Source organism: Calonectris borealis, chromosome 9 (genome assembly GCF_964195595.1).
Source record: "Calonectris borealis chromosome 9, bCalBor7.hap1.2, whole genome shotgun sequence".
NCBI lineage: Eukaryota > Metazoa > Chordata > Aves > Procellariiformes > Procellariidae > Calonectris > Calonectris borealis.
The window spans coordinates 28,486,472-28,510,280 of record NC_134320.1 but is presented as its reverse complement, the minus strand read 5'-3'; the positions used below and the strand labels follow the sequence as shown (position 1 = coordinate 28,510,280).

General features: G+C 51.6%; 1 protein-coding gene across 1 annotated transcript in view; it reads left to right on the top strand.

Moving 5' to 3' along the window:
• Positions 1-22,416: 22,416 nt before the first annotated feature.
• Positions 22,417-23,809, top strand: part of LEKR1 (leucine, glutamate and lysine rich 1) — a 65,543-nt gene continuing 64,150 nt past the window's right edge. Inside the window, exons 1-2 of the mRNA XM_075157500.1 lie at positions 22,417-22,456; positions 22,818-22,891. Of these exons, the coding sequence (XP_075013601.1) occupies positions 22,844-22,891 (48 nt within the window). The 5' untranslated portion in view covers positions 22,417-22,456; positions 22,818-22,843. The remainder of the gene's footprint in view (positions 22,457-22,817; positions 22,892-23,809) is intronic.

The following is a 23,809-nucleotide window of genomic DNA, read 5'->3' as shown; positions in this document are numbered from 1 at the left end:
GCCTCCCAAACGCTGCAGCTGAGCCGCCACACAAAATCTTGAAAAACATGCTGGTAGGCTTCCAGGATCCCTCGAGGCTACCCCTGAATCGTTAACAGGGCTGTGATTAGGCTTGGCAGCCACTCCAAAGTGCAGAAACAATCTTAAGCACCGATTCTCATGGCTGGAGAAGTAAGAAATGTGAACTCGGGCCAGAGAGCGGCAGAGCCGGCGTGCACCGTGGCGGCAAGGGTGAGGAGAACAAGAGCAAGTGCTCTGTCTCCAGGAAAGAAAAGCAATTCACTTGCCACCTGTGCAAAGGGTCTGGCTGCTTCAGCAGAGCCTGGGCTCACTGCTGAAACATCCCCGCGGAAGCTGGGCTGGGAGCTCGTGTCTGACAAGCGTTGCTCTGCAGGGCGCTGGCTGTTCCCTGCGTGACGGCCGTGTTGCTGCCGACGTGCGGCTTTCCTCCTCCGACGTCCAGAGAAGCCCGAGTTCCTGGGACTGCGCTGCTTCGGCCGCGCTGCCCGGAGCAGGAGGCTCCTCTTGGTGCGGCTTGGCTGGTCCTCCTTCTTCCAGCCAGAAACGGCCGGGGAGAGGGGAGAGACAGAGCTGGGAAAGGGGCTGAGAGCAAAGCTGCCGTGACGCAGGCCTGGCACGCAGGGGAGGAGGTGGGCTCCCCAGGGCTGTCCCGGGCAGCCGGGGTGTGCCCTGCAAATGTCTTTATCGCTAGCTCTTCTCTTTTTGCTCCGAAGATCGTTCTTCATGTTGAAAGGCCTTTCCCAATGCCCAGCTTTTGCAGAGGTGCCGCATCCCCCCCAGCGCCCGGTGTGGCTTTGCCCACGTGGGCATTGCGGAGGGGGAGTCTCCCAGGTAGGCTTGTTCGGCTCTGACGGGGCAGCTCAGACGTGCCTGGAACAAGGCTTACAGGTACCTGTGACCCTTTTCATTTAAAAGCAATGCAGCCCTGTTGATGCCACTAACCTTTAGTAGCAAATCCTCTTCTTCAATGGTCTTCCCAGCGGGCACAGCACAACACGGGGTAGCTGCGCTCGCATTTGCAAGATTGTTCTTGCCAGAGCTGCCTCCCAGCTCTCTGCTTCCAGCCTCTGGGCTCTTCTGGCCGGACTTGTGTACATCATGTGTTCGCTTTGTACATCTGCTAAGTTATTTCTGCCTGTGGTCTCCAACCACCAGACTATCACAAACTCCTCAAACCTTGCTGTATCCAAGGTGCAGCTGATCTGGTCAGGAAGATGGAAAACAGAGGTCCAGAGAGCATAAATAGCTTCTTACGTGATCATATGTATTTTTTGGCCAGTACAAGAGACCAAACTCCATTTCTAAACTAGTGTCCCCATTGGCGGACTGTCCTGCCCTCTCTGGGGCTGTGGATGCTCTGTACTTAGAAGAATTCAACCCCACGTGTTTAGATCTGGAAAAGAAATATGTGAATGTAGTCCCTTGTTAGAGATGGCTGTGGTCACACCACTCAAGGCTAGAGTTTCGTGATCTAGTCCTTATTTTCCTTTTGGTTGTTGGGGCAACTTCTTTATGGACCCGTGCAAAGGGACTCTCCTTCCCTGTCCCCTCTATAGGCGATTCCTGTTTGGAAGATGTTAGTATGTGACCCCAAAAAAGGCTCCAGGAGAGGAACTAATGGCTGCCTGTCAGTGCCTGCAGCTCTTGTGCTGCCAATGTCAAAGTCTAGTCCAGCTTTCACTGGACTTGCAGAACTTGCCCATGTGGCCAGACCTTGGTGTACGGGCCAGCTCAGCTTTCAGCAGCATCTCTGCTCACTGCCCATCAGTGAAATTCTTGCCTCTTTCCTTTTAGAAAGAGCGGTCTTACTGTCCAGCTGCACAGATGTCCAAGGAGCACCAAAATTTACTCCCTGCTGGACAATATGTATTCGCCTTCATCCAAATGATAAAAAAAACCCCAAACCCTGGTGCTTAGAGAGAGGGAGCAGTGCCAATACCTCCATAAGCAGCCAGCCTGGAGCTGCTGTCCTCTTGCATGAACTTGAATGTGTAGCGAAATTTCCCGGGAAAGCAGCCTGGAGGAAGAGTATTTGGGCTTGTGGTACCCAAATAGGAGAGCGCAGTATCAGTCTCGTGCCAGAAGACGGGTAGTCTGATGTACCGACACGGATAGCAAGATGAATTCACACCCGCCGAAAATAACTTCATAAAGCTAAAGTCACTGTAAAATTAGGAGGAATAACTGTATACCTTCAGAGACCCTGTGTGCTCGTCCATATGAGCAGCCCCTGGAAACAAGGCTTTGTAATAAACACAGGGGAAGGGCTCTTGGCCAGACTCTTGCACAATGTCATTCTTTGGTGCTTGTTACCTGCAGCTTCGGTTAGGACCGAGCCTATCACAGCCATAAAGAAGCAGTAGCAGCAATTTTATCAGCCCTAGGAAAGGGTATCTCAGGGAGCACAGAGAGGAGACACGTACCTCTAGAAATCCAGACCTACCCTCAAAACCTAAAGAATTCACCAAATTTGGGATCTTCAGTTCTAGAGCTACTTTGTATGGGGATCGGCTGGACTACCTCCCGTCGGTTTGTTTTAGAAGAAGGGTAAAAATTTAAACAGCTGTGATAATGTTGTGGATCAGGCCTAGGTTTGTGAGGCATTTTATGTTCTTCCCTTCATGGCAAAAAAGGTAAAGCCTGATACTTAAATGCAATGATATTTCAGTACAGTAGACTTACAGGATTTCTTTTGTTTCTCATGCCAAGACAAACCACGTACAGATGTGTAAGAACCAGGACCTCCTTCAGAAAAGTCCTAAACAAGTAAGTTTTATGCAGGAGTTCATACTGCTGCCCACCAGGACAGGTTTTATTGAAAGTATCCTTACAGAGTGCCTGTCGTGCCAGGTTGCACGAAGGACGGGCTAAGGAAATTCTGCAGTAAATACCACCATGGAGTCAAATTCCTGTTTATTTCCCATGAACTCAGTATTTGCATAGTCAGACCAAATGGCTTTAATTTTCATTCGGATGTAACAATGAGGCCAACACACCAACCGACGCCTTCTCCAGATAATCTCTACCTGTAATCTGCTGAAGTCAGAAGACTCCTGCTGACGGAGACGTTTCAGGTGCTTTCCCTCTCGTTCCTGCACATTTTCCAGAGCATTAAGCATGTGAAGCAGATTTTAGAAACGTTCGATAAAACTGCAGAAGTGTTTATAGGAGTCTACATTTTTTACCACATTCTGGAGGCCATTATAATACACAAAAACGAATAATTATTGCAAGCAGCACACCAGTTAAATGACGAATATTGTTTTGCATTAAAAGCACACCATGTGTCCTAGCCCGGCTGGCTGGCCGGTTCCTAGCCTCAGTTGACCAGCTGTACCTACCAAACGTCGCTGCTTGCTTTTCATCACCTCAGATCTTCAGCGTAAGCCCTAAAATGCTGAGACAGCCGAACAAGCAGCGAGCCATGGAGCGAACTCCGCTTAACCTTCCTCGGTCGCTCGCCACCACATCTGACCTCTGCGCTGGAGGTGCTGGAATTCTTCCTGCCGCCCCGCTCTCGCACAGGACTTCCTTGTGAACGAGCTGTTGGGGGGGCAGGTTTAATTTACTGCTTGAGTTGTGAAATCTTCTTTAGAAGTATTGGAGATTTCTTGTTCTGTCGCCAAGTGATATTTATGCAGCTTGATAAAATTTCTGGAGCGTGCAGGAGGTACGTGCTGGGACGCCGAGTGCTGCACGGGGCAGGTGTTAATTAGCAGCGCTGTCAGGTCCTATATCAGCACCCAAATAGCTGATTGAAAGGAAAAGACGTCCAAAGACAGGCGTTCATATTGCTCTTTCATAAGCCGTGGGTAACTGGTTGTGCTTCTGGGAACCAGTTGTTCCCCTGTTATCTCCCGCTGGGCACGGCAGAGGCAGGCACGGACGGCGGCAGCTCCTCCCGGGGGGACGCGGCCCCGTCCCCCCCACTCAGCACAGGGGCTTGCGAGCGGCCGCTGTCCTGCCAGCGCTCGGCCGGGGCCGAGGAGGGGTTGGGAAACTTGGCTCAGCGATTTATGCGTCTTTTGTTTTTAAAAGGGGATGAATCTAGGCCTGAAACACAGGCGGTGGAAACTTCTCAGTCGTCGCAGTGGCTTTATGCAAATAAAAGCTGTTCCAGCGGAGCGCTGCTGTACCCCGGCTGCGAGGGCTGCGTTCGGTGAGCCCTGCGCGCCGCAACGTGTGCGTAAAGGAGAGGATTGCCTGCTTTCCCCCTTGCACATACAGCCTCCCGAACCTCTCGCTGCCCTCACTGCCCTTCTTCGAGCATCTTTCGGTGTCGCTCTCAGGGAAGAGGCTGAATCTACCTGCACACCCCTCTTAGAAGGGGCGCGGGCCGGTGCCCCTCTGCCCAGCTGCTGGGGACGATGTGCGGGATGCAGGCGGTGGCGGCTGCCCCAGCCCAGGGTCTCGGGGCACCGGCACCTCGCAGGGAGCAGCTGCCTGCTGAGAGCAGCCGTGCGGAGACATTTCTGTTTGGGCAGATGCTCACGCCGAGGGAGAATGAAGGAGTAGCAACAGTTTTAGCCGAGAACAGAAGCACCAAAAAGGCTCTTGAATGCTCCCGTCTCCTGTTTGCCTCCCCTGGCTGTGACTAACAGATGCTCGAACCCTTCTCTTTAGTTGGCACTTAAAATCTGTCTTGAAGGAAGACTAAAACTGTTGCCAGCTGCACCTAGGCAAGGGTTTGCTATAATCCCAGTGCTGCTACGGACCTGCTGCTAATTCTGCTTTAATATCCAGTGGGCCCAGCTCATGTGTGCATAGAATGGAGCTACCTCGAGGAGGCACGTGCCGCCAAGTCTCCTCACTGTGGGGCCAGAATGCAAACCATCGCTGGTGGCAGCGAGGGGCTGCAAGAGCCAGCGCCACGGCTCTCGCTTCAGGCTCACTCGACACCACACGGAGTTCATCTGCCCTCCCCAGATGTCTCCATTTCTGCTCGCGGAGCTTATTACAACACGAGAACTCGGCGTGTGAGTTGTTCAGATTGTTCCTTCTGATACGCTGGGTCTTGCCTGTGACTTCCCTGCAATTCATGCGCTGGCCTATTGCTCAACGAGCTGCTCTGCTCCGTCCTGCCGAGCTCTTGCCGAATCGCTTGCGGTACAGACTTTGCTGCCTTGCTCTTCGCTTCATCTTCTAGGTTGAGCCTTAACAGAAGAGCGAGGAAGCGCCGTCGTTAGGCTGGCTGCTCTTTCCAGGGTGGTGCCTGGCTGTTTCTCTTTCTTCTTTTTTCCCTCTCTCTCTCACGCACACAGCATTTATTTGGCAGCCAGGCTTCACCTCTCCCCTACAGCCTGCATGCTTTGCTAAGAGCGTCTCACGAGGGGCTGTATCAAAAGCTGCAAGAGCTCTCAATAAATGATTTTTCACTGGTAACACTTCAGAAGTGCAGTGACAGCTGAAGTAAGCACGACTAAATGTACAAATGCTTCAATAGGTTGTCCTTACCCATTAACTCCTCTTCACAGGGAACGTTGCCTGCTGCCCAGAGCGTAAGCTGGACGACAGGCTCGGGCAGGATTACAACCAACGCTGAATGCAAACCCTGGGGAGGACAGGAATAAGGTACAAGCGAGGGCCAGCAGGGCTGAGCTCCCCTGCGGAGCCAGTCAACCCCACAGCCCAGGAGCGCAAAGTTCAGCGTGAGCTTGCTCTGGGCGTCTCAGCCGAGGGGCAGGGAGCGGGGAGCGTGGTGAGGCAGAGAGGAGCACGGCTGCGGCTGCAAGACACCTTGGTGCCTCTAACGACTGAAATTCTCATCACCTCCAACCTCTCCCTGCAGTGGACAACTCCAGGATGCAAACACGGAAAACGCAGTAGGACATCTACCTGACTCTAATGGATGTGGTGTCAAAATACCACGCTCCTGCTTCAGCTACAAGCTCGGCAGCTTCTCCAGCCTGGCTTGGAAGCGCAACACGAGCATCAGCTTCTCCCGTGAGCTCTGTGTTCCTTAGGTTTGTGTTGCAAACATCTGGCAGGCTTTTGTTTGTTTGTTTTGTTTGTTTGTTCCACACTTGCACACATTTTAGTCATTTCTGCCATGCTCTGAACGTGCTGCCGTGGACGCTGCGGGGGGAAGCCACGGCACCCTGCAGGAAGTGAGTCTAGCCAGGGCGAATCTGTGCTTGCTTTAGGAGGGAAGTCGGGAAGAATGAATATTTGCCCTGTGGCATCAATTTCCTGCCTAGCATTCTCCAAAACGCAGCTGGAAAACGCCCAGGAACACAGATGTATATATGTGGGCCTGGCACCCTCCTGGCAGGGGTGAGAAGGAAAGCCTTTGGTCTTTCCCTCTGCTTGTCATAGACCTTCTTCCCTAGCCCCGGCCGCTGCCCCCCTCCAAAATTCCCAGAATCTTCACTTTGCTGGAGCGCTCCTCTCCTCCAGAAATACGAATTCATTATTCAATTTAAGGTACCATATGGGCCCATGTGGAAAAATGCAGATTCTGCCTCAGGAGACCAAGTGATGCAATCGACTGGGTCAGCAAGATGCGTGCGAGGGAGGCTGGCTGCACGACAGCTCCCGGGCCGGCCGCGCAGCCAGCAGCTCCTCTGCCAGCGCTTAAAAAGCCTCACTCAGCTTGTCAGGACACCTCCGAACTACTTGACCTTTGTAACGATAGTGAACTTTAACAATTTCCTTTACGAGTCTGATGCATGGTAATTCAGCGCCATGTCCGCTGCTGACGTCCTTCGGTAGGAGTTGGTGGGATTAGAGGACAGGGGAATATCATTCATTAGTCGTAGGGAATTGCCTCTTGTTGCTGGGTAGCTTCAATAACAACAAACCAAACTGGTTGATTTTAAATGTGCCTCACCTAAGAATGAAATTCTGTTGTGGATTTCACGTAAATGGCTTTTGATGCTCAAGTTTTGCATGTGTCATGAGTACGGGTTTGCTTGAGCATGAACTGCTTTAGCAGGCAGCTGCGGTCTTGGGGGTCTTGCTGGGCAGCGAGCACGGACCTGGTGCCTCCCGCACGGCTTGAGAAGACCCATCTGTGTGCTCTGCTAACCAGGAGAGTTCGCAGCACGTGCTGAGTCTCCTTCACAACAGGGTGCTGGATTATAGCCACTCCATTTGCTGTTTCAATAGGTAGCATCTGAATCCTGTTCTTTGAAATGACGCTGCTTGCACACGAGGTTTCTAATGAAACGCTGCGTTGTCTCGGCCCTCGCAGATCAAAGAAGAATTGGCCCCTTCCCAGGCATTTCTCGTGCCCCTCTGACGGCGCCGAGCAGAACATTGCCTCTTCCAGCTCCTTCCCACGTGGGCAAACATCAGCTAACGAAAGCTGGCTTCTTAATGTGACCCAAAACAAAACTTCTCAGTCCATGTTTTTGCTTTCCTTCTCATGAAACTTATTCAAGAAAGACTTTCTTTGTCACTTCACAAAATGTTTGCAGTTATTGGTTCTGGTTATGGAAACACTTTATTTGAATAGTTATGGGAACAAATTTCAGCCTACGGCTTGGTTCAGCTCCAGTCACCTCCCAGCAGCGCTGAAGCTGCTCTGGCTGGGTCCGGAGGCACTGGTTAGATCTCCTCCAGCGCTGAAGTAAAAGGTGAAAATTGACAACTTTCTGGGATCTGGCCCTTTCGAGTAGAGGGAAAGGGGGGCTGCAAGGTCCTGTGAAGGCTCCACGTTCACCCAGCAGTAAGGTCTCAGCTGCTGCTCAGTCCCTCACCATGCACACCACGTCATTGCTGTCGTGTTTGCAGTAGGGACTGTAATAACAGCATGGCAGCAGTTCTTCTTGAGGAGGAAGGACAGGAAAGACTACGAAGGTTGTCTTGGGAAGGAATAACGACTGAAAAGAGTTGTATTATGGTAACAGCCAGAGGACGGCGAGCCCGCAGTGGAAGGCAGTGTGCAACCAGTAAGATGATCTTTGCCCTAAGAGGCTCAGAGTGCGGCTGAGGGAAGAGCTCTCGATGGACGTGCGAGCACGGGGGAGGATTAGCTGGGTAACAGCACAGATTGCACGGATTAGCTACACTAGCACAAGGCTATGGGGGCAGCGGGGGGAGTGCCACGTCCGCGATGAGCCTTTCTGATAGCTCTTGACATTGCTCTCCCTCCTCTCTCGCCCTGGAGCAGCCTGGCTGTAGCTGGCCATCTTTGGCACGCAAAGCAATGGGTGCCAAGACTGCAAGACTCCCAACACCCTCCAGCATCTTGCATCATTAGCTGAGATTTTTTTCTGATTTCATCAGTTGTGCAGGTCTGAGCCAGAAGCGTATTTAAATCTTATTTACAGTTCAAGTACATGCTGAAAGTTAAGCAGATGCTAAGTGCTCCCCTGATACAGGGTGCTAGTAGTGGGTTTGGGTTTCATTTTTCTTTTTGTATTAAATCGTGCACTGTTATGGCATAAATAATGTGACTGAATTTATTTGGCAATCTTTTCGTCTGCAGTGTATCTTGTGGCTTTTGAGGGGAGGTAAAGCAAAAATAGCTATAGGTATTGTACTAAATAAGGCTGTCACCAACCCCAGCTGTGGAACAGGGTATCATTACCTGTCTGGACAAATAAGTAGATTTTTCTGTCTTCTAGGGTACATTTTCCCTTTGCTGTGCCTCTGAAAGGTCAATTAACATTAATGGGAGTTGTATATACACACCCATGGAGACCAGACCCTTACAGGAGGACCTCGTTAGCTCTTTCTGACTGTGGCTTTCATTCTGAGTTGCTAAATTTTATGGATTAGCAAGAATGCTAAAAAATATGGAAAAGCAATCCTGGATATTGCCATACCAAAGTGCTTACTTAATGAATTTTAACAAGTCAGGTTCGAGAATGAATTGGTAGGTCCATGTATAACTAGACCTCTGGAAAAACTATACAAAGGCAATCTGATCAGCCAGCTGTATAAATATCCCACTGCATGGTCCTGACCTCTTCCACTCAGACAGTATAATTCCCTGAGAAACTCTGTTTCCAAGGGAAAACACTAGAAATTCTCATAAACTTGGCTTTCTCAACCTGCCAAAGAAGAGGCGTTTGCAAAGGGAGTCACGCATAGGAGAACGCCCAGAGGACCTCCTTGGGACAATAATGCTACAAGGATTGCTCATCTCCTGGGACAACGCTGCGATTCCTAACCATCCTCCATCCTCGAGCAAACTGAGCTGGTATTTTTAAGGACACTGTGTATTTAAGACAACTATGAGAAACCTGCAGCCTCTGACATCATTTCTCTAGCCTAGGGATGCCTGATTTTTCCCACGTTATGGTGGGATAACATTAGATGTGTTTTCATGTGCGGTCTCCCAATGGTATTTGAAGGGCCCTCAGCAAGGAAAGATTCTTCCCCGTTTCTTCTTCTCCCGCGGGTTTGAGGGAATGTAATTGCAAGAGGAAGGCTGGTTCAGCAGTGAAGCTGTTTCTCATCCCTGCCTTACCATACACACCCTGCACCCCGCCGTGCACCCTGGAGTGAGGGGCCTGGCTTGTATCGGAACAAACACTACGTATTTGCCGGTCAAACAGTGGAGTATGCGAACTCAACGCGTACCAATGTGGATAAATTGTCAGGATCATGGGAAAAATGAAGACCGTTGAAAAGGAATGATGATACCATTATAAAGCACACGGAGGTTGGGAAGTCACCCTCCTTTTTAAAGAAGCGAGTTTTGAAAATCTTAAACAAATGTAGGATTTAAATAGAAAAATGTCCCTGTGCAGTAGCAATCGTTTCATCCAGCTGGAATTCCACCACAAACTCTGCCTCCTGTTGCTGGTCTCCAGCACACGACGTGTTATCTTCTGCTACGTGATGCCTTCCTCGCAGAACGCCTGCTTACAGGAGGCAATTGCTGGGGTACCTGAGGCAGTAGACAACCCCGCTAAATTCAACTCATTACTTCTTTAAAATGAAAGAAAGCTGGCATTTGTGGGGAATTGTCGAAGGCCTGGGAAGTCTCAGGACTATCCGGATACTCTCTTTCCTTCCCTGCAGTCATCTTCAAAAGTATTTCTGTTCTTTTCTGCTCCTCCATGGAATATTTTTTCATTCTTGAATTGATGATTTGTCCTTTATGATGTTTCTGTGTGAGGATTTACATGTCCTCCAGTGAGGCACAGAAATAAAAAGCTGAATTCTGACAGCCATGCAGCCTGGATTATGTATCTCTGAGTTGCCATGATTTTTCTCCTGACTGCTCACCCTGAGCATCCACTTATCTCCACCTGCATCTCTGTTCTGCACCAGACAGGTCTCACTGAACTAGGCTCGCCGCCGGACAAGACCTAATTCATTGTGCTTCCTCCAAAGAACAGACTAAACACTGGCTCTGGGGGAACTGCACCGATTTCACTAATTTGCTTTTGAAACCCGGTTACCTTAAATTGCGCTATGCCCTGGTTGGGGCTTACTTGCATTTGTATCTGTAGTACGCTGATTTAGCTCGGAAAAAGCTCTGATTAGTGTGTCAGCTGGCGCAAAGTGCAAGGGCTGAGTGCAGGGATGCCCAGGGAGGTGGGAGACAGTGACGCCTCCGAATACACTTGGGAAAAGAGGAAGGGGAGAGTTAGACCTCCAGGGGAAACTCTGAGAGGGAGGACAGGAAGATCCATGAGAAAACCGAGCGAAGAAGGGACCTGGGGTGTCTTCTTTATCCTGTCTGTCCACGGCCCATCAGTCCTCTCCCTGCCTGTCCTCACTTCCCAAGTCAGTGGAGAGTGGCCTCGTTTGCCTCGCCGTTTACCAAGGACAGGGCTGCAGCAGAAACCACGCCAAGCAGAGAGAAGAGGCTCCTGCAGCCGTCCCACACGAGCCACCAGGCTATTTTGATACTCTCATCTCGCCTTTTAGGGCCTATCATTTTCGAATTAGCTCTTGGGGTTGAATTCAGCATTCTTTCTTTCAAAAAAGCAAGCAACAAAAAGACAAGGTTTTCTCATCTGTTTTTATTGTTGTTTCCAGTCCAGCTCTTTCATGCTATTTTTAGAATCCTGTGTTTTAATGCTGTGGCATGAATTGCTGGGATTTCCCTTTGCTAATATAAAATAGATGATCTGCACTTTGGTATTAGCAGTCAGCCAGGAAATCCATGCCTGGTGCCAAGAATGGGCCTTCTTTCATAAATCCGTATTTGTTTTAATTTCCTTTTGCAGCAATGACATGCCAGATCAGCTGCGTTGGTTTCTTGACGTACTATGTAGTGCCATATAACACAACAGGCTTAAATGGAAATGAGAGACCAGATTTGTCTCTATTTGTCATCATATTCACTGATGATACACACAGCTGGGAAACGATGGTTTTCAAGAAATCAGGGAAGGGACTATTTTCTGATCCCTATAAAGAAGAACTGGCAGAAGGCAGTCGTTCTACAGGGAGCTTTAAATGTCTGAAAACATAAACGATGAATCTTGTATGTCTAATTGCCTTTAACACCTTGACAGAACTATCTTTTACTGATCATACATTTATTACAAGGCAAGGAAGCTGTAATCAAGTAGGCTGAAATCAACCGAAGGATCCAGAGATCCGGATCCTCTTCCAGCTCTGCCGCTGTCTGAGCAACCCGCCTCTGTTTTGCTGTGAAATGGGAATCATTCCGTTGATCCACTTTTTGTGCAGCCTGTGAAGGAAAAAGGCTCGGTATAAATAACTTGTAATTATGCTTCTCTCTGGATCAGAGTTAATTTCCAAAACACTCATGTCCTGTTGCTACTGTGGCTGGTCTCTTCGTCTCAGCCAGGAAGGTATTACGTGGTAAGGATTACGTGAAGCAATTTTTTAACTTCTATTTTTAAGACTTCTGAAAGGCGATACGTAAATACTAGTCATTGCCATCCTTAAAATAAACAAAATGGCAGCTCCGGGCACTTTGACATTCCTGGCTAGCAGGGAACACGCGCACTGCGGGGAATGCAGAGCCGCAGCGTGAGTGGCCTGGCACTGCTCTGTACAGCTCGCTTTCAGCCAGGTGAAGGTTCCCGGTGCATCGTGCCAGCTCTCTGGCACAGCTCCCTCAGACTGCCTCACAAAAATACAGCTCGTGCAGATGTGGTCCAGCAAGGGCTGTGACAGCCAGTTCCTGGAACAGGGGTCAAAAGGGCTGTAGTTTATCTCACTGGGATGAACTCCCTTCTCCGGGGGACAAAGTTCGGCAGAGCTGTTCAGAGCAGCCGTCTGCCCTGTGCTCGGGCGGGAAGCGCTCACTGGTCACCAGCAAGTGCCGCTCCAGGGGAGCTGGGATCTCTGGGGTAACCTGTTAAAACACACTGGCAAATCAAGCCAGGCGATTTGTGTACCACTGGCAATGCACGCAGAGTGTGAGGCAGCAGCCTATGAACAGATTATTAGAGACTAAATTCACCTCACAAGCAGATCCCCGGAGGCTAATGAAGGCCCCGCGAGTACTCTGGCACAAACGCCTGAGCGGTCCTCACCGCCCTGTGCTGCAGGATGGTAACGCACAGGAATGTGCACGTGAATAAGCAGGTCACAGGAAGCGGCACCAGAAAGCAAGGCACAAACGCGGCAGTAGCAGCAGGTATGGTATTTGATTTACTCCGCCGCAGTTTGGCCCGCAGTGGTGCGCTGCCTCTGGCTCTGTACCTTGGAGCTATGGCCAGTGCCTCGCGTAAGGATCTTCCCTTGGCATGCTATGAGCCACAAGTCAGGCTGGAGGTAAAGGTGAGCTCGGCCTCGCTTGCTTTGTTGTGCTAAAGCTGACCACATGGGACACAGCAGGCAAGCGCTTTGAGCTGCTAGAGGAAGACGTTCAATGATCCTCCAGATGCGGATAAAGATGATGGTTAGGGGCATGTTACACACATTCTTGGATTGCTGAGTACTAGACCTTATTCACTCGCAAGACTGTATTTCCATAGGCAGACTCGTATTAGGAGACAAGTCCTGTTGATGCCACTGCTGTCCCAGCCAGTGAGAGGTCCAAATGCCACCCCTGCATTTGCTTTCAAGGTCACCTGCTTCCAGGATTTCCTCTGCAGTCAGTGCCAGGCTGCCTTGACCAGAAACTGCTACTCTCGCCCGATCCCCAGTCCTGGGCTTAGTCACTTCCAGCCACTGGTTCTGCTTCCTGCCCCGCTGCTGCCGAGGCCTCTTCTAATTGTGAAACCAGTGGTTAACATCGTGCCCAGCAGTGAGCAAGCACTCCCATCCCACTGCCGCGTGCAGGCCACCCGCCTGAGGCAGCCTTGCCTCCTTGACTGCATTAATGCCTGCAACACGCCCGGGCGAAGCAGCAACACTTGATAGCTAAGGAGTTGCACAAGAAAGCAGCAGAGTCACTTGCCCAGGGTGTCTGAGGAATAGAAATTGAATGTAGACCTCCCACCTGCTTCTGCTTCTACCTACCAGAAATCCTCTTCTTGTGATGGGGAAAAGGCTGTTCCCTGAGAAGATGTACTTCTCAATGCAGAAGGCATCCCCTGTGCTGTATGGTTTGTTTCTTTCCCAGCTCCCATCCTGCCCACTTCAGGGATGATGCATCTTACAGAAGTCAGGCATTTTTAGCAGAGGGTCCTCATCTGTAAAACAAACGGGAGCCAGAGCTCAGCATTAAAACAAAACCTCCACCCTTTAGTACCACCGATAACTCAGCTGGGCTTTCCGCAGGCAGGTTTATGACACGGCAGGCATGGCAGGACAGCTCAGGCAAACAACCACCCCAGGGCAGTGGGTAAGCCAGAGCTGGGGCTGCATTCTTTTGGGGCAGGGACTGCTCTTATCGTTACGTTTTTAGAGCACCAAGTACTGTGGACCTTAATCCTGATGGGGCCTCTAGGCGTGACAGCTATCTAAATATTTAATGTGCCTTTAATCTTGGGGTGGGGAATGTGACTTGTGTCCCCAACAGGAAGTGCTGATCCTCCGTTTGTGTGACTGTGTCATTGTTGTACTTAAAGATACTGTGCTGAGTATCTACTACAGTATCAACTAAGATACTGTAAAGTGTACTCAAAGGGATATTGCACAAAGAGCAAACAGCAGCATGCTTTTATTCTGCAGGCACTAATCCCAGCTCAGCAAGTAAAACACCGCAGAACTCCCAAAATCGCAGAGCCTTTGAGTCATATCTGACTTGGATCCTAGAAAGGGGGGTTCTGCTGTTTAGCGTGGTGCCCTCCTGCAGAGGAATGGTAAGAAGGAAGAGCGCAAGGACGGCGGGACACATTCTGTCCTGGTGAGCTGATCCCAGCCCGCTGGGCTGCCAGGCACCTCAAACCCTGCTGAGGGAAGTGGGAAGTGGCCTTCACCCATTCGCCAGCAGCTGGTTCGTTTGGCCAGAGAAGGCTTTCTGCACACCTCGCGGAAAAAAACCACAGCCTTTTCTCTCACATTTGGAAAGAAAGGCCATCAGGTAAAGATCAGGAAGCTTACATTTTTGTGTAATTTTGTATTCTACAGGGAAGAAAACCATTGACCGTGAAAAGAGCCTGTAAACTGTAGGATGCAAGATTTGTTCTTCTCCGTGGCTTTCCTGTGGCTAAGGACATGACTAATCCCCTGTGACAGCCCCGTGCTTGGAGCCTGCTGCTCTTACTGGTGCAGCTGGGGACTCTGTCGCTTTTCACCATCACAACATGAAATGAAAACTCTTTTGCAATGAAATTGTTTCTGCAATGAAATGGAGGATCACTAAAGCACTTGCCTTTGGTTTTAAGCCATGAGCTACCGCACTTTACGATGGACCCAGAAAGTGTGGCAGCACCCTCTTAGTCACTCTGGTGGAACCGCAGTTCAAGCCTGACTTCCCAGCGATGTTCAGTCTTGCACATGTACTGATGAAATATAGGTTGTACCTTGCTGTTCCGGATTCCCTGGGGAGCAATTTCACCCCCATGACATATCCGGGCAACCTTCCAATCTGCCCTCACTTGTACCTCAGTAGCTGCAGCCTCAGTGGGCTTTCAGCAAAGAGGCGGCCATGGCTACATCTCAGCCCACCGCGATGCAGCCTCCTGCACCGCAGCATCCTGCAGGGTCCCATGCCAGCTCCATACCTGCCAGGGAGCCTTGTTATTTCAGACCATAAAAAAGCTCTGGCAAGTTTTATCGCCATGGCATGTCAGTGTGGCTTGAAAATTGTAGCTACAGTTCACCAGAGATGGGTGCAAAGCTACTGGTGAAATGTTATGTAAACAGGAAGAAAATATGCCTGTTCCCTTAGTGACTCCATAGTGACAGGGAAATGCTGTCCAGTTTCACAATCATCTCTTTCCTCTTATGGGTCAAGTTTTATTCGCCGGCTCTCCTGACTAAGCCTACTGCTGTCAGGTGAGTAAGGCAAGCTGGATTCAGCCCTCAGCAGCAGTTTGCTCTGGACATCATGACGTGTCTCTGCCTCCGCACTGCCCACCTCCTGCTTCTCCCCAGAGACCAGCTGCTAGGCAGCTAAAATGTACACCATGGGCACCAAGCTCTGGTAAACAGCTGGACGTTAACCTGTCGTGAACCTCACCTAGGGGTGACGCAGTGTAGAAGTCAGACAGCAGAACTAAGGTCACTCCACACACTGCACCTCTCTTGGAGCCTAGCAAAGGGCACGCTGCTGGTGAAGGGCCGCAGCCCAAGGCCGGCACTAGGTATGCTCTTAGCAGGAACGATGAACAGCTCTTTGTGTGTACCTCTGATAACATACTGTAGTCTCCACTCGTGCTCCCAAACATCTCAACAGTCTGGGTCTTCTGCTGACAACTGCCAAAATCTTCAATAGCTTTTTTCAGGACAAATGGCAAAGAAACCTAGAGCTTTTAAAGCAAGTATTTTGTCTAAAATTTCCTTTCTTAAACCATTTAGGATAATTACAAGTAGCAAACAGATTACATAAATCATGACTTGCTGACAGATAATTCACAGGAATGGGAGCTAAATCAATGCAATGAATTGTGGTGCTGAGCAGGTCATCACGCTCTTCTTACGTGCTGCAGGAGACCTGAAGCAACCACCTTGTAACTTCTGCTGATTTCTATTCCAGGCCTCTCATAAACCAGCTTGCACAATGACGGTGATGCCTGCCACAGTTCATTCAACTACATGAGCTCTCACGAGCTGCCAGTTCAGCCAGCATCAGAGCAGCGATGCAATGCCGGTTACCGTAGGTGGCCACAGGCCATGACTGCTGAGCTCACTTTTGCTCAGTGCATTTGCTGATGGCAGTGCAGTTGGTTGTAACAGTGCACAGGGGTAAGGGAGCAGAATCAAGCCAAACTCACTTGGCCATCATCTGCTCCAGTACCTGTCTTTAGATCTCAGAAATAATCATTTTTGCACTTCAGTAAATGTTACCTATATTTTGGGTAACAAAAATACAGGCTCCCATTTTGGTTGGGGTCATGACCTTGCCCCATTTGAAGTCAATAAGTTTAACTGATGAGTATAAGAGGAAACAGGTTCTAAAGCAGAGCAGGAAGAATCTTATTCTATCTTATTTTCATCCGAGTTCCACACACAAAGGTATAAGGATATGGCTGTATTTTAAGAACAAGGTTGTAGCAACAGCATACAATCAACATACACATGGTGTTATCTTATGGTGGGAGATAAATTTAAATTGTCAGGCCATGCCACGGAAATGCAACATTTGCATTTTACTATCAGGATGTGCCAGGACATTACACTGCAATCGCAAATCATGAGGTAATAACGTGGAGGAAGGAGTAACCTAATCTACTGCAAAGTACTGTATGCTGTTTAGTATTTTAAAAGGGTGCCCGTAACATCAGGAGATGGGGTGGAGCCCAAAAAAACCTCCAGAACTGTGTCAACAGTAGATATCATAACACAATTTCAGGGCTTGCAAACCCAGACTCTCCTGAATATTCCTTATTCATACGGATAATCCCATTCCTTTCATTGTAGGCTGGGAGACTGATGCATTGCTTTTGCATGCTGGATCTCAGAATGATACACACATACTGATCTTGCCTCCTAGATTCAAGACAGCCTCACCATCCTCCTTGGTATGCTCCATCCTCTAAACACCCAGGCTTCCTTAATTTGTTTTTTCTCTTTATCTTTTCCTGTTTCACCATGACTCCATAGTTCCTTCATCATTGCTTGATATTTCTTCCAGTAGCTCACTAGGACTGTAAGTAACATCTGTCTTGTTTCATCCATTCTCACCCTCTTTCAATGTGTGCAGTTTCTATTTTGGCAGGATTTTCAGGGTTTCTTTTTTAAAGCCAACAGTATAAACGTTTTCCTCCCTACAGATTGTGTGTTTAAATTAGGAAAAAGCAGATCACTCTACTCGTGGATGGGAGGAAGGGGAAAGATTTATGGGGTTTCTGAGTTCCCATGGGAGTTTCCTAGCAGGCCCCTGGGAAACTGCTGAGTCCTGCACAGATGAACCTCACCCTTATGGTAAAAGTTCTGTTTTGCCCGAGGAGCCATCAGAAGTGCCACCATCCTCATCGTCCTGGAGCATTAGGTAATCTTTTAGATATGCTGAGCCCAGGCCCTTGAATGCCTTAAAGATACAGAACAAAACCTTGAACCCTTCTGCGCCGATCTCCCAGAGGTTTGGGCTTTTGCTTGGTCATTTCCTTCCCAGATCACGTCCTGCTAGCTGGCTGTCTGTGCCCTCTTGCCCTTCGTGCCCGTTCCTAACCGCTTGACTGCTGAAGCTGCCCCTATGCTCTGTATTCCTTTCTCACTTCTGCCTCATATCTGTGATGCTTTTCCTGGCACCCTTCCCAAGCTCTCTTGCTGCCAACTCAGACTCAGTATGAGCTTCTTGTATTACCTTTCAAATCCTTTTCTATCGTGGCAAATAAACCCAGTGTCCTCCACACATAACTCCTGATACTATCCGTGACAGCTTTTCACTTCTGGCACTCAGCTGCTGTTTAATCATACAGATTCCTTCTCTGATTCACCTTGTGTTCTTGCGGCCAAAATCTTGACTTTGATTTGGCAATGTCATAACAGGAGCACTGGGATCTCCTCCCTTATGATCTGACTCCTGTCTCACATGCCCCACTGTCATTAGCACGCTCCTGTTTCACTCTGCTATTTGGGTTGGCACCACGGCACCTTCGGAGTCCAGTACCATCACCTCACCTCTCCTTTCTGCTCATACTGCCAGTACCCTGCTCCTTTATGCTTTTCCTGATTTTATCATTTTCACGCTGCTTTGGAGTTTCTACGCCACTGCTGTCCCTTTGCACACAACGACCCGCCTGACCTTGACTCCCAGGTAGCCCTCACGTTCAGATCCCTCCTCCAAACATCCTTCCACCAAGACTGCTCTCCCACCACAGTCTCGTCCTTGTGACATTTGCAAAGGGGGGGGGCAGAGCAAACCAAACAAATCTAGCAAACAATACAGCTTGAAAACAGGAACTAACACGATGTGCATGCAGAACCAGAAATAACCTCGCTGCCATACGCCGTGCAAGCCCTGTCCTTCCCTTGACCCCTCCCTCTGCACGTCTCCTGCCATCTCTCCTCCTCGTGTCAGCCTCTGCTGCGGGCCCCAGCACCGGGACCCCTCCTGCTCTGCCGCAAAGCCCCCACGTACCTACGGCACTGCAGGTCTGAGCGATAAGCGCTTGAGCTCTGCTCCTCCCTAGCAAAGCAACAAGAACCGCCAGCAGCTTCCCAGAGGAGTTATGTTCAGACAACACTGCAAAACCACTTCCCTGCACTGGTCTTTGTATTGAACAAATGAAAGGACAGCCTAAAACAAGAGGGTTAGTATAAAAGTATGATTTCTGTTTTTCCCAGGAAGCGTTGCAGGTGCCGGCACACCTATTCACCCTCACACGCACACCCCGGACAGTCCTGCTTCGTGTGAAGAGGGTGTTTGTGTTTATTAGCCTTTTTCCCTAGCTGCCCACTGGCACGGACTTTGCTCCTCCGGGCTGGGATTTCTAAGCAGCGGGAGGCTTTCCACGTGTGTTTGAGAAGGTACAAAGCCTGCCGGAAAACAATGGAAATAGCTGGCTTACGACTGCTGCGTGTCACGCACTCATTTCTTGCCCGTTCGTTTGTCCTTGGAGCTGCTTGCACTGCCTGGAACCTGATCTCGAGCGGTCCCGGTCATTCCGGCTGGCACGCACACCGGCCTGCCGCCACGCCACGTGGGTGAGACATGGCCGGACTCCGGCCCCGGCCTCCCTGCCCTGCGGGAGCTGGAGGCCTGCGGGCAGGGGCAGACAGACGCCTCTCAGCCCACCGGAGTCCCGAGCCACCCCTGAAGTGCAGACCAGGGCGCAGGGGCCATGACAGAGTGGGGATTTCGCGGGAGGGGGCTTCCTGCAGGGGGGAAATGGTCGCTTCAGAGCGGAGCGTGGCAGGAGCAGCCTCGCCCAGGCTGTGGTTCCCCTCAGGGCCCCGTGCCCTCCGGGCTGGCAGCAGCACAGTGCCTGCCAGGTTCTCCTTGCCTCCACGACAGGCTCTTCTCACCCCCCAGGACAGGATCTCCTCAGCCCCCCTAAGGGCTAGATCTCCTCAGCCCCTCCAAAGGCTAGATCTCCTCAGCTCCCCCCCCTCAGGACTGGATCTCCTCAGCCCCCCCAAGGGCTAGATCTCCTCAGCTCCCCCCCCCCCCCCGGACTGGATCTCCCTCAGCTCCCCCCCCCCCCCCCCCCGGACTGGATCTCCTCAGCCCCTCCAAGGGCTAGATCTCCTCAGCTCCCCCCCCCTCAGGACTGGATCTCCTCAGCCCCCCCATGACAGGCTCTCCTTAGCCCCCCTAAGGGCTAGATCTCCTCAGCTCCCCCTCTCAGGATTGGATCTCCTTAGCCCCCCCAAGGGCTAGATCTCCTCAGCTCCCCCCCCCCGGACTGGATCTCCTCAGCCCCCCCAAGGGCTAGATCTCCTCAGCTCCCCCCCCCGGACTGGATCTCCTCAGCCCCCCCAAGGGCTAGATCTCCTCTGCTCCCCCTCTCAGGATTGGATCTCCTTAGCCCCCCCAAGGGCTAGATCTCCTCAGCTCCCCCCCCCCGGACTGGATCTCCTCAGCCCCCCCAAGGGCTAGATCTCCTCAGCTCCCCCCCCCCGGACTGGATCTCCTCAGCCCCCCCAAGGGCTAGATCTCCTCAGCTCCCCCCCCCCGGACTGGATCTCCTCAGCCCCCCCAAGGGCTAGATCTCCTCAGCTCCCCCCCCCCGGACTGGATCTCCTCAGCCCCCCCAAGGGCTAGATCTCCTCAGCTCCCCTCAGCCCCCCAGGACTGGATCACCTCACCCCCCCACACCCCCAGCACAGGCTCCCCTCAGTGGGCGCAGCCGGGGGCTGGGAGGGAGCAGTCACCGCTCCACCGCCCTCCCTGCATCTCCCTGCCGCTGCGTGACGGCCGCCTTCCCGCCCCCCCCCGCAGCGCCGCGGTGATCCGCGCTGATCTCATCGCCGCGCCGCACGACACCCTTCCCCGGCACGTTAGGCGGCCATCGCGTGAGAGGCGCTGGGCGCCCGGCCCGCCGCCCCCCCGCCGCCGCCGCCGCCATCACGCAGGGGGAACATATGCCGGCAAGGCGCGGCCGGGCGCCCCCCCGCCCCGCTCTCCGCGCCGATCAAAGGCGCTGCCTTCCCCGTCTCGCTGTTAATGCCGCTCTTAATTAAATACCTCCGCGGGAGGCGAGCCGCCCTTCACACGCAATCCCTCCCCCCTCCCCCCCCCGCCGGGGTGAGCCCCGCTGCCAGCCCGCTGGCACCGCGTGAGGTGGGTGCAGCGCGCTGGGAACCCCTGTACTTTGTATTTCATTTATTTTTAAATCCCCAGCTCTTCATTCTGACCTTTGAGCGTTTGCGATGGGCGAGTTAATGTTTGCTTTGCGCTGCAGGGCGATGATTTGGGTGACATTCCCATGCCACCCCCCCCCCCCCTTTCCGCGCGAGACACCCTATCTGCATCCCACTCCCCTTATCCCCGACCTCGCGTTGGATCACGAAGAGGTTAAAGGAGGTGGTGTGTGTGGGGGGGGAAGCTGGGGCATGCGGCTCTGGTTGCTGCCAAACCGGGGATTAACGATGCAGCGCAGCACGGAGGTCGGCACGCAACGTGGAGCCGGTCACGCCGGCGACACACGCGAAGGCGGGGGGGGGCAGCCACCCGCGGGACCACGCTGCAAAGCTTGGGGGGGGGGCGAGGGAGGGCCCGGTGCCCTCCCTCGCCCCTCCGGCTTTGCATTCCTATATCATTGCAACAGCTCCTACTCATGCAATTTTCCTTTTTTCCAATAAAATTCACTATCTTCTTCAATAGCAAGCCCCCCCCGCCCCTTGCCCGCACGCAGCTTACTCCACCAAAAAACCCCTATTCCCTATTCAGCTGCTCGGTACTGCTCTGAAAAACATTACTGATGCTTTGCCCTACAGGGAGCTGCCCCAGAGACTGAACCTTTGCAGCTAAGAGCGAGTCATGCATAAATTAAATCAGGTTAACAAGGCTGGTGGAAGGTCGCCTCATTTTTCACGATGGCCTCTTTGCAGTTTTTAGTGGCTGTCCCTAAATTTTTTTTTTTGGGATTGTATCTTTTTGTATAAGGCTTGTAGGGAATGCTTTGGGCATATAGGAATTGCTTTGGGCATACAGAAAATTCTTTGGGCATATAGGAAATTCTTTGGGCATATAGGACTTGCTTTGGGCTGCAGAAAATTCTTAGAGCGTATAGGAAATTCTTTGGGCATATAGGAATTGCTTTGGGCAGGCTGGAAATCGGCTTTGGGAGGTGAGCAGCCCTGCTGCGCTCATGGCCCCTCATCCGCAGCATCACACGTCTGCGCCAGGTTCAGGCGGAGAGAGACGCAGGCTGTGCCGGCTTCCTTGCTGGGGGTGGTGGGGACGAAGCAGATGGCCGTTGCGGCACGGCTGATGGGATGCGATAAAACTGAGTCTCACGGCAACTCAGTTTTCTGGCCTGCGTGGAAGGGGCTGCACGTAAAATAACCAGCGATGAAAAGGAGAGGGGGCAGAACATGAAATTAATTCCCTTGAAACGGGGTTTTACTGAAAACTCCCGATTCTCACATCTTTTCCTGATTCATTTGTTTTTATTGCTTCGCTGTGAACTCAAGTGGATTTCATTGAGAGCTGGCAGCGCAAACCCGGTTCACGCGGAGGTTGAGCACATGCCTGGGGTTTGACATGTAACTGACCCAGGCGCGAGGGGCGGTTTTGGGGCGACAGCTCACATGAAACAAAGGCTTTGCAGTGAAGCCGGGGCGGATTTATGCCGTTTTCCTCCCCCTGCAGAGCCAGCTCCAGCCCTGGCAATGCAGCTCCTCCCATTCCTAGTTATTAATTTTAAATCGGGCCGGTTCGTTACGCCGGGGCTCGGGGGGGTGGGGGCGATCTGGGGCACCGCAGACCCTCAGCCCCCCCCCCCAAACTCCGCCGGCTTTGAGCGGGCCCCGGCCGAGGGCGCGCGCCCGGGCCACGTGACGCGCACGCGCGGGGCTGTGCGCCGTTGCCGTGGTTACGGAGGAAGCCGCGGTAAGAAAATGGCCGCCCCGGCTGCCTTCCCTCACCCCGCTTCCCTCCCGCTGCCCCGGGCTCGGGGGAATGGGAGGGAAATGGCCGCCCCGCTGCCTTCCCTCGTCCCCGGGGCGGGTCGTGCTGTCGCCCCCGCTTCCCTCGCCCCCGCCGCGGCCTGCGCGCCGCGACCTCTCCCCGGGTTCCGCCGCTACCGGCGGGTACGGCCTGTGCCCGAGCAGGCAGTGCGGGCGTGGGGAGGCTGCGCGGGGCTGGCCTGGGCCGCGTGTAGCGTGCGTGTGCTTGCATTTCCGCGCGTGGGCCAGAGGAGACGTGCGGCCCCGTTGCTGACGGCAGGTTCTGACCCTGTGACCTCTGGCAGACCCCACCGCAGAGTTTCGGGAGGCCATGGAGCAGCACATCCCCATTCACGCGCTGCCCGAGGAGATTCGAAAGGTATGAAACAGTGGAAGTACAAAAAAGCCCAACGTTTGGAGACCAGACACTACGCTTACTTAGCGATATTTCACTGGTCTTTGAACACTGGTACATTATCTGGTACATTTTGGTCCTGGTTTTAGATTGGGTGTGTTCTAGGTTTTGTCATTATACATGAAGTGTAATTACATGCTAGTGCTATAGGAACGCTGTAGGGGAACATACTCGTTCTGTAATGGTGGTGTCACTGGTAGGTGAGTTTCAAATTTTACCCCATACGGCATGTTTTGTTGCCATAAGTTTGGAATGACTGCAGAGCATAACACTTAATTGTTCCAAAGGAGCGTCAATACAAATAGGAACAGAACATTGCCCTTCATCTTTTCTTGTGTCTTCTCTTTGTGTGTGGGGCTGTTCTTTTGTTTGAGAGACAGATTATTACCAATGTAACAATGCTGCTATTTATATGGGTTAACTTACGAGGAGGCTTCATATATGCAGGGATGCACACAAGTGGAACACGAGTCACTTTTTGTAACACTATGAAGTTTTTACTTTGGCAATAAAACACTCTACTGTCCTCATTTTTTGGTATGCATCTAATAATCAACAAGTAATTTAAAAGTTTTATGTGCTCAGGACGCAGCCTGGAGAAATTCTCCCTGGAATAGTCCAGGAAACTGTTGAGAATTTCTGAGCCATCAATGATGATTTCTGAGAATTCAAAGATGGGTAAGATAGCCAAAGCAAGGAAAAAAGGAATACTTCCCCTTAAAGAAGGGAAGGGGAAGAACCTGGGAAATTTACAGGCTTATTAGCAGCTGTTTTGGTAGCAGGAAAGATACCAGATATGTTTGTTTATTTAAAAATTATTTTGCAAGCATCAACAGGATAAGGTGTTCAGCAAAAAACAGTGGAAGTCTCTCAGAAAAACAG